A 13580-nucleotide genomic window follows, 5' to 3' on the forward strand; every position below is an offset into this window, starting at 1 on the left:
TTTTGCAGATGATGTGGTTCTGTTGGCTTCATCGGGTGAGGGCCTCCAGCTCGCACTGGAACGGTTCGCAGCAGAGTGTGAAGCAGCGGGAATGAGGATCAGCACCTCCAAATCTGAGGCCATGGTTCTCAGCCGGAAAAGGGTGGAGTGTCCACTCCGGGTCGGGGATGAGTTCCTGCCCCAAGTGGAGGAGTTCAAGTATCTCGGGGTCTTGTTCGCGAGTGATGGGAGAAGGGAGCCGGAGATCGACAGACGGATTGGGGCTGCAGCTGCAGTAATGCGGACGCTGCACCGGTCCGTCGTGGTGAAGAGGGAGCTGAGTGTAAAAGCGAAGCTCTCAATTTACCGGTCGATCTACGTCCCTACCCTCACCTATGGCCACGAGCTGTGGGTAGTGACCGAAAGAACGAGATCGCGGATACAAGCGGCAGAAATGAGCTTCCTCCGAAGGGTGGCTGGCCTCTCCCTTAGAGATAGGGTGAGAAGTTCGGCCATCCGGGAGGGGCTCAGAGTAGAGCAGCTGCTGCTCCACATCGAAAGGAGCCAGCTGAGGTGGTTCGGGCATCTGACAAGGATGCCCCCTGGGCGCCTCCTGGGTGAGGTGTTCCAGGCATGTCCCACCGGGAGGAGGCCCCGGGGCAGACCCAGGACACGCTGGAGAGATTATATCTCTCGGCTGGCCTGGGAACGCCTTGGTATTCCCCCGGATAAGCTGGAGGAGGTGGCTGGGGAGAGGGAGGTCTGGGCCTCTTTGCTTAGGCTGCTGCCCCTGCGACCCGGCCCCGGATAAAGCGGATGAAGATGGATGGATTTTACAGCTTGTCCAACTCACAAAGATGTCTCCCACAGCTGCTCTTAATGCACCAAAGTACTAAAGTATCAGATAAACTATATATAATATATACAATATTATTACAGGATAGTCTCGGTAACAAACTGCCTGAACTTTTCTGTAATTTTATACATTTATGTTTTTACAATTTAACCCCCAAAAGTTGTGCCTACAGATTTCTTTCATTATATATAATTACAGCAGCATTTATGTATTATGCAAAAATACTGAGACTGAGGCTGAAATCACACTTAAATTTGTTATATTGAGATATTACAGGGATTAAATGTGAAGATAAAGTGACAGGAAGAGGATTTTCACCATTCTGGCCCAAAGCCAGCTGTATGTGGCCCGCTGCTTTAGGACAAATTTCAACTTGACTGATAGTAATGAAGGATTTTCTTCTTCTTTTTTTAATGAAATCCACCCTTTACTTTGTTTACATTCAGGCCATCCAGGCGACCATCCAGAGGCACGAGCAGACGATGGAGAGTTTCCGACACTTGAACTGTTCACTCCGAGATGATGACTCCACGCCGCCTCACTCTCCGGTAACACAAACACTCAGCGACAAAATTGACCCCCTGACATGAAGAGTGGAGTTCTTGAAATCCCAGAAATCATTCAGTTGTGACTCATATTCTCCCGTCTCTGCCTCTCAGAGCTGTGCTGAGCTGGGGAAACGAGCTCCGACTCCCATCAGAGAGAAGGAAGTGACTCTGTGCATGAAGTGTCAGGAGCCATTCAACTCCATTACCAAGAGGCGCCACCACTGCAAAGCCTGTGGACACGTACGTTCTTCATCCATAACATCTGTCTGCAACACCTACAGACAATTTAAAATCCACAGCACTGGACGACACCAGCTGATGTTTGCAGCGTCTGCAACGCCAGTGTGATGTGTTACAACGCTCTCCACATTCAGACTGTTCCCAACACCAGCCCACATCTGTAGTGTCTGTGACATGTGCAGCATCCACAACACCTCCACCTGCTGCTCACATTTATTGTACCCAGCATATCAGTATATGTCATACATGAGCTGATGTGAACATCTGTCGTAGCCCAGCACCTGGATATTTGTAGTATCTGCAGCACGTGTCTGCCAGACGTCTGTGGCACAACAACATTTTCAGACTTTACACAGCGTTGTCATAGTTACCAATTGTGTGATGGTCTATGTCGACTCCAGGTGGTTTGTGGGAAATGCTCGGAGTTCCGCGCTCGCCTGTCGTACGACAACAACCGAGCCAACCGCGTTTGCATCGACTGCTACGCCACGCTCGTGGGTGTGTCGCCGTCTCCCGCCGGGCTGACCAGCAGCAGCCACAGAAGGCGCTCCATCCTGGAGGTGAGTGTGACCACGCTCTGACATCACCCGGCGTTTGCCTCTGTCAGATCTCCACGGATGGAGCCGCTTGCACATTTCAGGATTTCTCTTTTCAAAGATGCTCGACAGGTCGAGTGTCGCAGACAGCTGATTCTCTTCTCATCCATCTCTCGTTGCTATAGAAACAGGCCTCGTTGGCAGCAGAGAACAGTGTGATTTGTAGTTTTCTGCATCACATGGAGAAAGGAGGAGGGCGGGGCTGGCAGAAAGCCTGGTTCGTCATCCCCGAGAACGAGCCGCTGGTGCTCTACATCTATGGAGCTCCACAGGTACGCTATAAATTTACATTCATGTCAAATATATAAGAAGGCGCTTTCCTGTTAATCCAATTGAACAGGAACCGGCTGCAGTTCATACAGGGATCCAGTAGAGGTCGCTGCATCCCTGGATGGGAATGGAGATACAGTTAAATTTTTTAGCTGCACCTCCTTTCACCTCTGTCCTTTTCTTGTGAGCGCTCTGTACAAAACAGGAAATGCTGGGAGTTCTGGATTGTATTAGAAGCTCTCTGGTGGCATTGACAATCTGCAACCTTGCTAGTGCCCCCTACAGGCTTCTTTATTGATTACAGCCACAATATTAGCAAACACTGTCCTGCTGGAACATCAGCACCTCGTCCTATGGTGCCTTCTGTATGGAAGCCTGTTCCTGCCACTGAGGAAAACCTTTTTTGCCATCTGTAAGTCAGAATTTCAAGTTATTTCTCAGAAGTCGGATTTACTAAGATGAAGTTTGGAGATAATATCCCATAATTTTGATTTATGGATGATTTATTTGCAGTGGCAAAAAAAGCTTCCATACTTCTGTGAGGTCACAGAGGAAGCTTTGAAAAGCAAAATCACACTAAAACTTCCTCCACTTTGTGTGACTCTGGTCAGGGAATAACTCTTTGTTTACATTATCAACCAATCAGAACACGGCAGACAGAAAATTATGATGGTGATGGAGGCTTCCAGTTTCTGTTCTGACTGGTCTGGTCTTTGACGTTGGGATGAAATCGAATTACACCCTCAATGAACTCAATTTATTCTTTTTCCCACAGGATGTGAAGGCGCAGCGCAGCGTGCCTCTGATTGGCTTCGAGGTCTCTCTGCCCGAGTCATGTGACCGCCTGGAGCGACGCCACGCCTTCAAGATCTCCCAGAGCCACCTGACCCTCTACTTCAGCGCCGACGGGGAAGAGCTGCAGCGGCGATGGATGGACATCCTGTCCAGGGCTGGGAGGGGGGAGGAGCTTCAGTTCCACCGACCAATTGTGGAGAGTCTTGAGGAGGAGGGGGAGGAGTTTGCAGCTGTGGCAGAGGAAGAAAACACGTGATTCTGTAGGACAAGGAATGATGGCGATGATGAAGATGGGGGCCTTTAAATGAGGATCAGTTGGAAACCAGAAAAGAAAACAAACTGTTGTAGCTAAAATATCTCACACACACACACACACACACACACACACACACACACACTCTGCTCTCTCTGTGTATTTAAAGTTGCGTGGTTCGTCTGCATGATTCCTCCCGGCTGTCCACACGAGTTGGCGTCTCTCACTCTTTCTCTCTGTCTCACTTCACCTTTTTCTAACCAGTGTTGAATCGGCGTAGTGGGCGGAGCCTCTTCTGACAGTTGTCTCTCCTTTGAACAATCACGTCACACTCATTCGAGTGTCCTGCGTCACCATTTTCTTGATTTCAGCACTCCCACGAGCCTCAGCTTCATCCGGAGTTATGACATCACCGTCGCGTCCTATTTGAAATATTTCGTCCACAAAGACCCGAAAGTGAAACGATGAGAGCCGTAAGGAGCACGTGCACCGCTCATTCGCTGGTTTTTAAGTCATTATAGTAACAATTCAACATTTTTCTCCCTGCTGTCGCGCAGATAAACCAGAAGACGCCACCTCTTGTTTGTGGCCACTTTTTGATACTTCACAGAATAAATAAAAATTCAGTATAAAAACGATCCGCACATGAATTGATAAGGACAAGCGTTATTACTTTCAGCTGCTGCAAACCCCGAAGCTCTCTGATTGGACGTTTCCTGGACTTGATCAACAATAAAGCACATCGAACCAACCCCACTGCAAGTCCTCCGCCGCCCACACTTTAAGTTCATGTAACCGGATTTCTGGTGAGAGTCTCTCGCTGGTTTGTAACAGGTTTGGTGACTGGGAGCAAATAAAGTCACATTTCCTCTACAAGTAATCAGAGGTGTTACTTCCAGGGACTCATGTTGAGAAATTTAACCCTGCGTGGGATAAAATCCTCGTTTAGATCTGGTGGAAAAGCTGGTAGAAGAACTGAGCTCCTCAGCAGGCGTCACAGGAAATGGAAACGACTTTTAAATAAGTGTGATGTGTCTGAGTCAAACAGCAAAAACAACGTTTCAGAACCACGTTAGTCTTCTCCTGATGTCGTCTCCCGGCTGGATTAATCCTCTATGAGCTCCTGAGCATCCACAGAACATGCAGAATGTGCTCCAGCATAAAGCAGAGGAAGAACCCACAAACTGCAAGTAAAAAAAATCCATATGAAGATTCAAAACACAGTTATTATTTTGTATAAACACAAATATCTGACAAAACAGAGAAAATGTCAGGAGCGAGTAATCCGAGCATCCTTAAACTCCCACTTATAGTCAGATGAAAGCTGATTGGTTGTGGAAGTGTGACTCAGGTCCTGATTGAGAACAACAGGCTCCAAAGGTCAGACGTGTGAATCCCAAATGTAAGGTGAGGATGTGAATAAGCAGCAGGTTTCCTCCCTGCGTTAAAAAAGAAGCTGAGCTGTGCTAAAAAAGGTCGATGGTGGGAACAGCAGATTTGAAAAACACAAAGGAAGAATTGGACCGATGTTTCCTTCTTCAATGCACTTAAATGACTTTTGGATTTTTACCGCCAATTTACCCCAGTGAAGAAATTCTGGCTTTCAACTTTTCAACCAATTGGAGGAAAGCAGCAGTTCCTCCGCAGCAGCCTCTGCTGTTGAGGTTTTAGCTGAAGCTTTCCTGCCCTCTGCTGGTAAAGTCCGGAACTGCAGTTAAAAAAAATCCCTGATCCTGTTCCTCACAGACCTGCAGAAAGTAGCTCAACGTTTGAAGTTTTATTTAAACTTCTCAGTCTGAGATATTTTTTCATGTATTTATTTCCTGAGAGGATGATGTTTGTTTCTCAGAGTTCAAACAGTTTCTTCAGTCCGACAAAAAAAAAAAAAAAAAAGCTGAATCAGACAAACTGGAAGTTTCTTGTATTTATTTATGCTTAACAACTGAAGAGGTGTTATTAACTGTTCAGTCTTCTGCACAATAATAATATTATTAATAATAATGAGTTAAATGTTGATGATTGATTTTCAGATTTTCTTTTGAAATTAGGATTTTCTGCTCTTGATCTTCAGAGGTTGGTATGAAAGGACTTTGTATCTCCTGATTTTGACCAAGAAACTCTTTCTGATGCAGATACAGTCTCAGTTAAAATGACTAAAAATAAACATTTTGACTTCACATGTTCTGATTTTGACATAATGTCCTAAATTTAATAGACAGTTCTGTTAATGTTTCATTATTTAATCTGACTGCGGTACAAACGGCAACATTTTAATGTAACACTTTGCATTCAGGAAAGAAAAGCCTTTCGAGGAGGTTCTCGTGTAAATATGATTCAGTTTTTATAATTATTAGGTATGTAAGTCATGTGGTCCTGTTAAACTACAACCTCCAAAATACTTTGCTTTTGTGAATGCAAAATGTCAAACATATAATTTGGAAGAAGAAAATGTTTATGTGGAGCTGAAAGGATTTATTTTGAATTTCTAGCTGCTCCCAGTGTCTGATTTTTGTGTTTTTTAATGGCAGTAAAATGACTATTTTGGATTTTTAGATTGTTGATTCAGACATTTGAAGACTTGGACTCTGAGAAACTGACGTTTTCTGACTTTTATTGACCAGAAGATTTATACGATATAAAAAATAATAATGGAAATAATCGTCCAATGAAAGGACTCTTACGATGATGTTTTTTGGATGTATAAAGTTTGGATGTTTTTAAGGACAGAGTCTCTAACAGGTCCTGGACCGGACTGCGGACCTTCACGTCTCTCTGGGTCTGACCCATTCGGTATTTTGTTTCCTGAAATGAATCCAGCGATTAGATGGAGCCGATCTGAACAGAAATCAAAAGAAAAACGAAAGGCTTTTGTTGTTTTTCTTATTTTGACTTGCAGTGGTTCAGTATTTCTCTCTCTGTCTCTATAAACACATTTTGGACAAAGTGTTTTGATAGTGGAAAAAAAAAAGCAGATATTATGAATATTATTGTTACACTACGATGAACTGAAACGACTTGTTGTTGGATATTTCTGTGTTTATGAGTCTGGATTGTGTTGATGTTTGCTTGATGCAAGTTGATGCAAGAAGAAAACAAAGTAAAGATTTTGTAAATATATAATTTATTCTCCCGTGACCCTGTCAGGTCATGTGACTGTGTAAAGGTTAAAAGGTTAACGCTTGCTGTTCCTCCGCACAGCCAGAGCCACGCAGACGGTTCGAGGACTGATGGGGTGAAGGTTAAAGGAACAACCTGACGTTTCAGTGACGTCTGTAGCTGTGAGATCGAACACTGGAAGCAGGGGGAACCTGTTAGCGTAGAAAGGAAAAGAAAATACTGCCCGGCCAAAAAGAAACGTCACACACTCTTATGGTTTTCTGGACCGCCTTTAAATTTGTGGTTTGTGTCGACAAACCTGTGCATTGTCACAACACTTATTTCCATCCAGAGTTGTGGTCATTTATTGACAGCAAGGTCTTTGATGATTGAAGATTCGAATCCCTGTCTTAAAGATTCGGTTATGGTCTGGACTCTGTGGTGGCCAATCTGATTTGAGCCCGATGCATCCTGGCAAATCCAATCATTGACGTGGTCAGCTGACCTGTTCTAGGTCACGTAACATTGCTGAACCATGACCTGACCAACTGAAGAAACCCCAGATCATAGTCGTCATGACCTTTGTCCAGTGCTCCAGAGTCTGATCTTTATACTCCCTAACAAATCAAAGCCATTCTTTTCAATTAGCTTCACCAATAATTGTTTTCCTTAAGGGGACACAGATGTTTTGTCCCAATCACTGCGTGTGGAAATTGATTTTTTTTACACGTTCACCAAACGTTGAAAGTGACAGCCGATCCCAATCGTTCAACACATTTTTCAGACCACGTATCTTTTTTAAAGATGATGCTTCAACACTTTCTGGATAATTCTTAACCCAGTTCTATGATTTTCAGTATCTCCTTTGCTTGAAGCAATAATTTGACCTTCTAGTAAGAAAGTAACGTGTTTTCCATGACCCAGGATACGTCTTCTGACACAGTTTTTAAAAAATAAGAAGCTACTCATATTAATCACTGGACTAATTATACAGAGGATGGCTCTTGCCCATTTGCTTATTGAACTCTAGATAGTGACTTTCTTTTTGGTTTGGCAGTGGATAAACTTATAAGATGGCTGGTAGAGAGGAGTGCAGTATGTCGATGTGGTGGTTATCTTTGAGCGGAGTTTAAAAGACGACGCTTTTCCAGGACAGCTTTCTAAAGTTTTCTGTCAGAATTGATCAAAATTCTGCTCAAGATGGTGGAAGTTGTAAAATTGGACAGGAAGAAATACAAGTGAAGAAAGTTAAAAGAAGTTGAAGAGTAATTGCAACAGGCTGCATGCAGCTGCTTTGCCTCGTTAACAGACTGTTAATCAGTTATTGGTGGTCGCTGATAAAGCTAAAATACCAAAGATGTGCTTGTTCCTGCTCCTCCTTTCACTTTCTGCTGGACCGTCACAGTTTAAAGGCCAAGCTACTCATCAAAAATCAGTCAAAATCATGAAACTTGTGTTAGTTATCGAGCTAATGACACGCAGCTGCTTTCTCTTAATGTAAAATGCAAATGAATAGGTTGGAAAAGCTAAGCTAACAGTTCCCCTTTGCTTCCACAGTTTGTGCTAAGCTACATGCTAACCAGAGCAGAATCTCTGGGAAGCGTTTCGTGATTCTGCATTACACAAACTTTCCTCTCAAAATGTGGAAGCTTTTCTTTAGCTTCTACCTCACCGCCTCGCTATCTGGTGCTCAGTCTGCACGTGGCTCTGGTTGCTACAGTGTGTTTTTTAGCGTGTTTTTGGCATGCAAAGCAGTGATAATGGAAGGAAATGGCCAGTAACTCAGCCTTATATAGCTCCCATCATCATCAACTGTTTTGATGTGGTGAAAAATGTGTTGCGTGGTCAATGCTTAAGTTGCTTCTTTTTGTTTGAGTTTTACTGAATCTTTTCTGTTGCCAGAGATCATTGCAGACTGGATTAAACTGTTCCTCACTGGTTCTGACGACAGTATATAAAGATGGACATAGCCACCATGAAGTTAGCCATTGGTTTGTGTGGAATCCATAGATACTGGATAATTAATGCTAAATAGCAAATTAAAGTAGTACAATTTCACTTAAAAAACAAGTCATAATATGTATAAGATAATTTTATTACATGAAAACTGTCAATTTGGTTCACTCATTGGATTTGAATTTGTTGGCTGTAACGTCTTTGTAGAGATTCTTCTGCCAATCAAAGTAGGGACGCCTCTAATACTGACAACTTAAGTATAACTAAGTTCACCCCACTACAGTTTTTATAAAGGTTTAAATTAGCCACAGAGACCAAACCCATGTTGTGGACCAGGGCGTAAACATGTTTGTTTCTGCTGTACACTCAGACATTTTAACATGGGAGACTCACTGTTGTAGGCCGCCTCAAGTGGCCAGGTGAGGAACTGCAGTTTAAAAACAATGGGTACTTTTTTGGGTACTAAAATAGTTCAAACCAAGCATGCTTGGTTTGAACTATTTTAGTTTTTGAAGCAGTTTAAAGAAATATTTGTATCCGCCTCAGCCCCTGATGCGGTTTGTAGTTTCAGAGCAGTGAAATGCTGGTGCTGGTCTAGGATCAGTTATTCTGTCCAAAGAAGAGAAACTGGCTTCTGTGTAAAAACTCCTCTAGTTCTGATTTTTGCCTTACAGCTTCTGAACTCTTCTTTGTGCCAATTCAGATGGGTGTCAGTATTTAGCCTTTCAGTCTGCAGCTTTATATTTATTTGTTATTTTATTCCAAAGGTGTTATTACTGCTTTTATTGCTCTTTTTATTATTATTATTTTAATTTTTTTGTTTTCTTTGGGGCAGTTCTGATGTGATCACAGGGGCGTTTGTGCTGTGGACTGTTAATGGCTGACGTTCCCACACCTCTGGTGTAACAGCAGCACCGTTGTGTATTCTTCTCCTTCATGTTGTACTTAGAAGTATATTGTTATTATTGATTGAGTATTGATTGATTGCAGGTTATTGGTTAGTGGCCGGCCACTGCCTTCCATGCTGTCGATGTCTGTTTCCCATCATGCCCCCTCTGTAAGAAGATAAAATGACAAGTGTTATAAATAAAATAAAAGTATAAAAACTGATGTGAAATGTCTGTCTGGATTTTCATATGTTGTCACTACTACTGCTGACATATTCAGAAAACTTTATTGAAATGTTGGGCAAATATTTACAGCTGAAGCAACAGCAAAAACAACAGCGCCATCTAGTGATGACAAAGAGCAATACAGCGTAGGGAGTTGAAAACAGAAAACATTGAATACAACAAGTGAATAAAAGGAATAAAAATTGAGTTGTAAATGTTACAAAGTTTATTAAGATGAATTATATACATATTAATTGTTATATTAGTGAAAGGTCAGCTCATAAAAGTGCTTAATTAAGCCAGACCCGTCACATTAGCTGTAGAAATTATACACTAACCGACTGCATCATTAGGTTCACCTGCTCAGCTCCTTGTTAGTAAAATATTTAATCAGCCAATCACGTGACAGCAAATCAATTCATTTAGACATGGTCAAGATTACCTGCTGGAGTTCAAAATGATCCTCAGAATGAAGAAACAAGGGGAGTGAAGTGATGTTAAATGTGGCATTGTTGTTGGTCTGAGCATTTCTGGGTGGGATTTTCCCACACAACCATCGCTTCACCGATAACGGTCTAAAAAAATAGAAAATAGTGTCAGTTCTTGGGTAAAAATGTTCAGGTCAGAGGAGAATAACCAGACTGTTTTGATTAGATAGGAACACAAATAACAGCTCGTTACAACCGAGTTTTGCAGAAGTGCATCTCTGATAGTGAACCTTGAAGCAGAAGGACTACAGCAGCAGAAGACCGCACCACTCCAGTCAGATAACAGCAGGAAACTGAGGCTGCCGTTAAAAGAGGCCCACCGAAACTGGATAATAGAAAAATTGCTCTGATGAGTCTCGATTTCTTCTGTGGTAGGGTCAGAATTTGGTCCAAACAACGTGAAAGCATGGATCCAACCTATCCTGCATAATAGCTTACAAAGGGATGAAGATATTTTTCTCGACACACGATGGACATCTGCTGACAAATCTATAGCCACTGCATGACGCAATCATGTCACTGTGGAAATCAGACATTTTAAATAAATTCAATTCAATTTCAATTCAATCTTTATTGGCAGACTTCATGTCCATAAAAACAAGACAAAAAAAACACACACACACACAACACTCCCCCCCCCCCCCCCCCCAACACAAGGTACAAACCATTAAATATATATATGTATATAAATAAGTTCAATTCAATTCAATTCAATCTTTATTGGCAGACTACATGTCCATAAAAACAAGACAAGAAACACACACACACAACTCCCCCCCCTCCCCCCCCCCCACGCACACAACACAAGGTATACCATTAAATATATATATGTATATAAATAAGTATATAAAGCATTTGTAAAAATATAAAACCATAATATACATAAAACACAATTACTTAAAATAAATCAATAAATACACAAACACTTTAACCAGTGCTTTCTGAGACTGGATGAGTAACGGGAACCACTCACTGTCGGATCTGTAAGTGCTAAAATTATACTGTTACTCGAACCATCCAGTCGTTCTCTAAAACTGAACATTAACTTTCTTAAAAGTGCTTTAAAAGTCCAGACACCCACAGCTACAAACATCTGACTGGCACTACCACTTCTAGGTATCCTGCAAAGGATTCTCATCGCATCATTATATGCAACATGCAGCTTCTGCATGCTACATTGTTTGTAGGATGACCACAAGGGGGCAGTATATAGCGGTGTGCAATACGCTTTAAACAAAGCCACTTTAACTGGAAGTGAACAAAAGCTGAATTTGCGTGCAATAGTATTTGCCTGCACATAGAGCTTACATCGTTGTCTGTATATGTCATCATCATCATTCATTTGCTCAGTAATAAAGTGACCGAGGTATTTCACCTTTTTATGAACTTCAAGAGTTTTTTGTGCCAGTTTAAACAAAGGGAAATTTAGCTGTTTATCCTGCTTGGTTCTACATATCAAAACAGCACTTTTAGCAGCATTGTACTCAATGTCATATTGCACACCATATTCAGTACAGACATTAAGAAGATCCTGTAACCCAGCACTGCTTGGACTAAAAACAACCAGGTCATCTGCATACATAAGATGATTTATCAGTGCTTCACCTAATATACACCCAGTGTTACAGGCTCTCAGCTGTATGGACAAATCATCGACATATAAATTAAATAAAATTGGAGACAAAATCCCACCCTGTCTGACACCATTGCTGACACCAAAGGGGGCAGAAATACTGCTTCCCCATTTAACCTGCATGTTCTGATGAGCGTACCAGTAAGAGAGAATCCTCACGATGTATTGAGGAACTCCCCGTGTCTTCAATTTATCAAAAAGTTTTCTGTGGTTCACTCGATCAAAATCCTTAGAGGCATCAATGAAACACATGAGGACAGATGAATTTTTAGCCCTATACAACCTGACTATTTCCTTGAGTGCATATATGCACATGTCAGTGCCGTGCTTTGGTTTAAAGCCAAACTGATTATCCAGAGAAGAGATGAACACACTAACTCTATCAAACAGGATTCTTTCTTTCTAAGTATCTAAAGCATTTGTAAAAATATAAAACCATAATATACATAAAACACAATTACTTAAAATAAATCAATAAATACACAAGCACTTTAACCAGTGCTTTCTGAGACTGGATGAGTAACGGGAACCACTCAGTGCTAAAATTATACTGTTACTCGAACCATCCAGTCGTTCTCTAAAATTGAACATTAGCTTCCTTAAAAGTGCTTTAAAAGTCCAAACACCCACAGCTACAAACATCTGGCTGGCACTACCACTTCTAGGTATCCTGCAAAGGATTCTCATCGCATCATTATATGCAACATGCAGCTTCTGCATGCTACATTGTTTGTAGGATGACCACATAAAAATAAATAAATCATATAATGACAAAAAGCAACTCCAAGGTTAAAAATGAAATCTTGAAAAAGTCATAAAATCAGGATAGAAAATCCTACTTGATGAAAAATTCCAGACAAAACTTCAAAATTGTGCATTTAAAAAAAAATTATTTTAATAAGACAAATGTGCTTCTATAAATCAATTACAGACTGACTTCAAGCTACAAAACAAATCTCCAATCAATACTTCTGATTAGATGTAGCAGGACAGCGATGACTCAGTGTCAGTTGTTGTGATTGCATGTCTAGAAACAAGGTGACCTCCAGCAGCAGAGAGCATACCTGGACTTCTCTCAATTTATTAATTTTCGGGTCTAATTTACTTTCATGTTTAAGGTGAGCTGTAGTCTCTTTTTAAAGAGACTGTAAATGTTTTTCTTACGTCATCCTACGCTGATGTAAGATTTAGTCATCATTTTCTCTTAACTTTCCCCGCCTGACCGCTTCGCGTCGTTCCGGCCTTCTGATTGGACACTGTCCTGCCACTCTGAGCTCGGCTGATAAGACGTGCTAGGCTAACGTCACCCGGGGGATTTCCTCCCTACCCCCCCTGCTCCCTCCCCACTACCGCTTCCCGTAACAGTTGAGATAAAAACAAACAAAATGGCGGCTGCTCCTCTGTTCTGTAAGCGCCGAGCTTCAGCGGCAGCCGCTGATTGGTAAGGCAGCAAGCACAGAAGCAGTTCTATTGGCTGGCGGTTAGCAGCGGAGCAGCTTATTGGTCAGCGGGAGATCAGTCCAGCCGCTCAGACCTGCCCCATCCAAACATAGAAATACAACGAGTAGAAAATACATGAAAACGTTTTTCAATTTAAAAAAACAAAAAAAAACATTATTTTATCATTATTTTATCACCATTTGACCTTAGAACTGAAGAAACTTCTCGGATGAGAGGTGAAACGTCTTCAAGCAACTTAAAGAAGTCCAGACGCTTTTCTTTGCATGCTCCTTTGACTACGACGACCTGGATGACTGA

The 13580-nt window shown here is 41.9% G+C and overlaps 1 protein-coding gene across 3 annotated transcripts in view; it reads left to right on the forward strand.

Moving 5' to 3' along the window:
• Nucleotides 1-9699, forward strand: part of fgd1 (FYVE, RhoGEF and PH domain containing 1) — a 42033-nt gene extending 32334 nt beyond the window's left edge. For 2 of the 3 annotated variants that reach the window (XM_080899943.1, XM_080899942.1), the window contains exons 14-18: nucleotides 1282-1383; nucleotides 1495-1623; nucleotides 2025-2183; nucleotides 2345-2491; nucleotides 3265-9699. In XM_080899943.1, the coding sequence (XP_080756069.1) occupies nucleotides 1282-1383; nucleotides 1495-1623; nucleotides 2025-2183; nucleotides 2345-2491; nucleotides 3265-3540 (813 nt within the window). In that variant the 3' untranslated portion in view covers nucleotides 3541-9699. The remainder of the gene's footprint in view (nucleotides 1-1281; nucleotides 1384-1494; nucleotides 1624-2024; nucleotides 2184-2344; nucleotides 2492-3264) is intronic. The other variant, XR_013973745.1, reaches the window with a different exon arrangement.
• Nucleotides 9700-13580: the final 3881 nt, after the last annotated feature.

Source organism: Rhamphochromis sp. 'chilingali' (assembly GCF_963969265.1).
Source record: "Rhamphochromis sp. 'chilingali' genome assembly, chromosome: 12".
Taxonomy (NCBI): Eukaryota; Metazoa; Chordata; class Actinopteri; order Cichliformes; family Cichlidae; genus Rhamphochromis; species Rhamphochromis sp. 'chilingali'.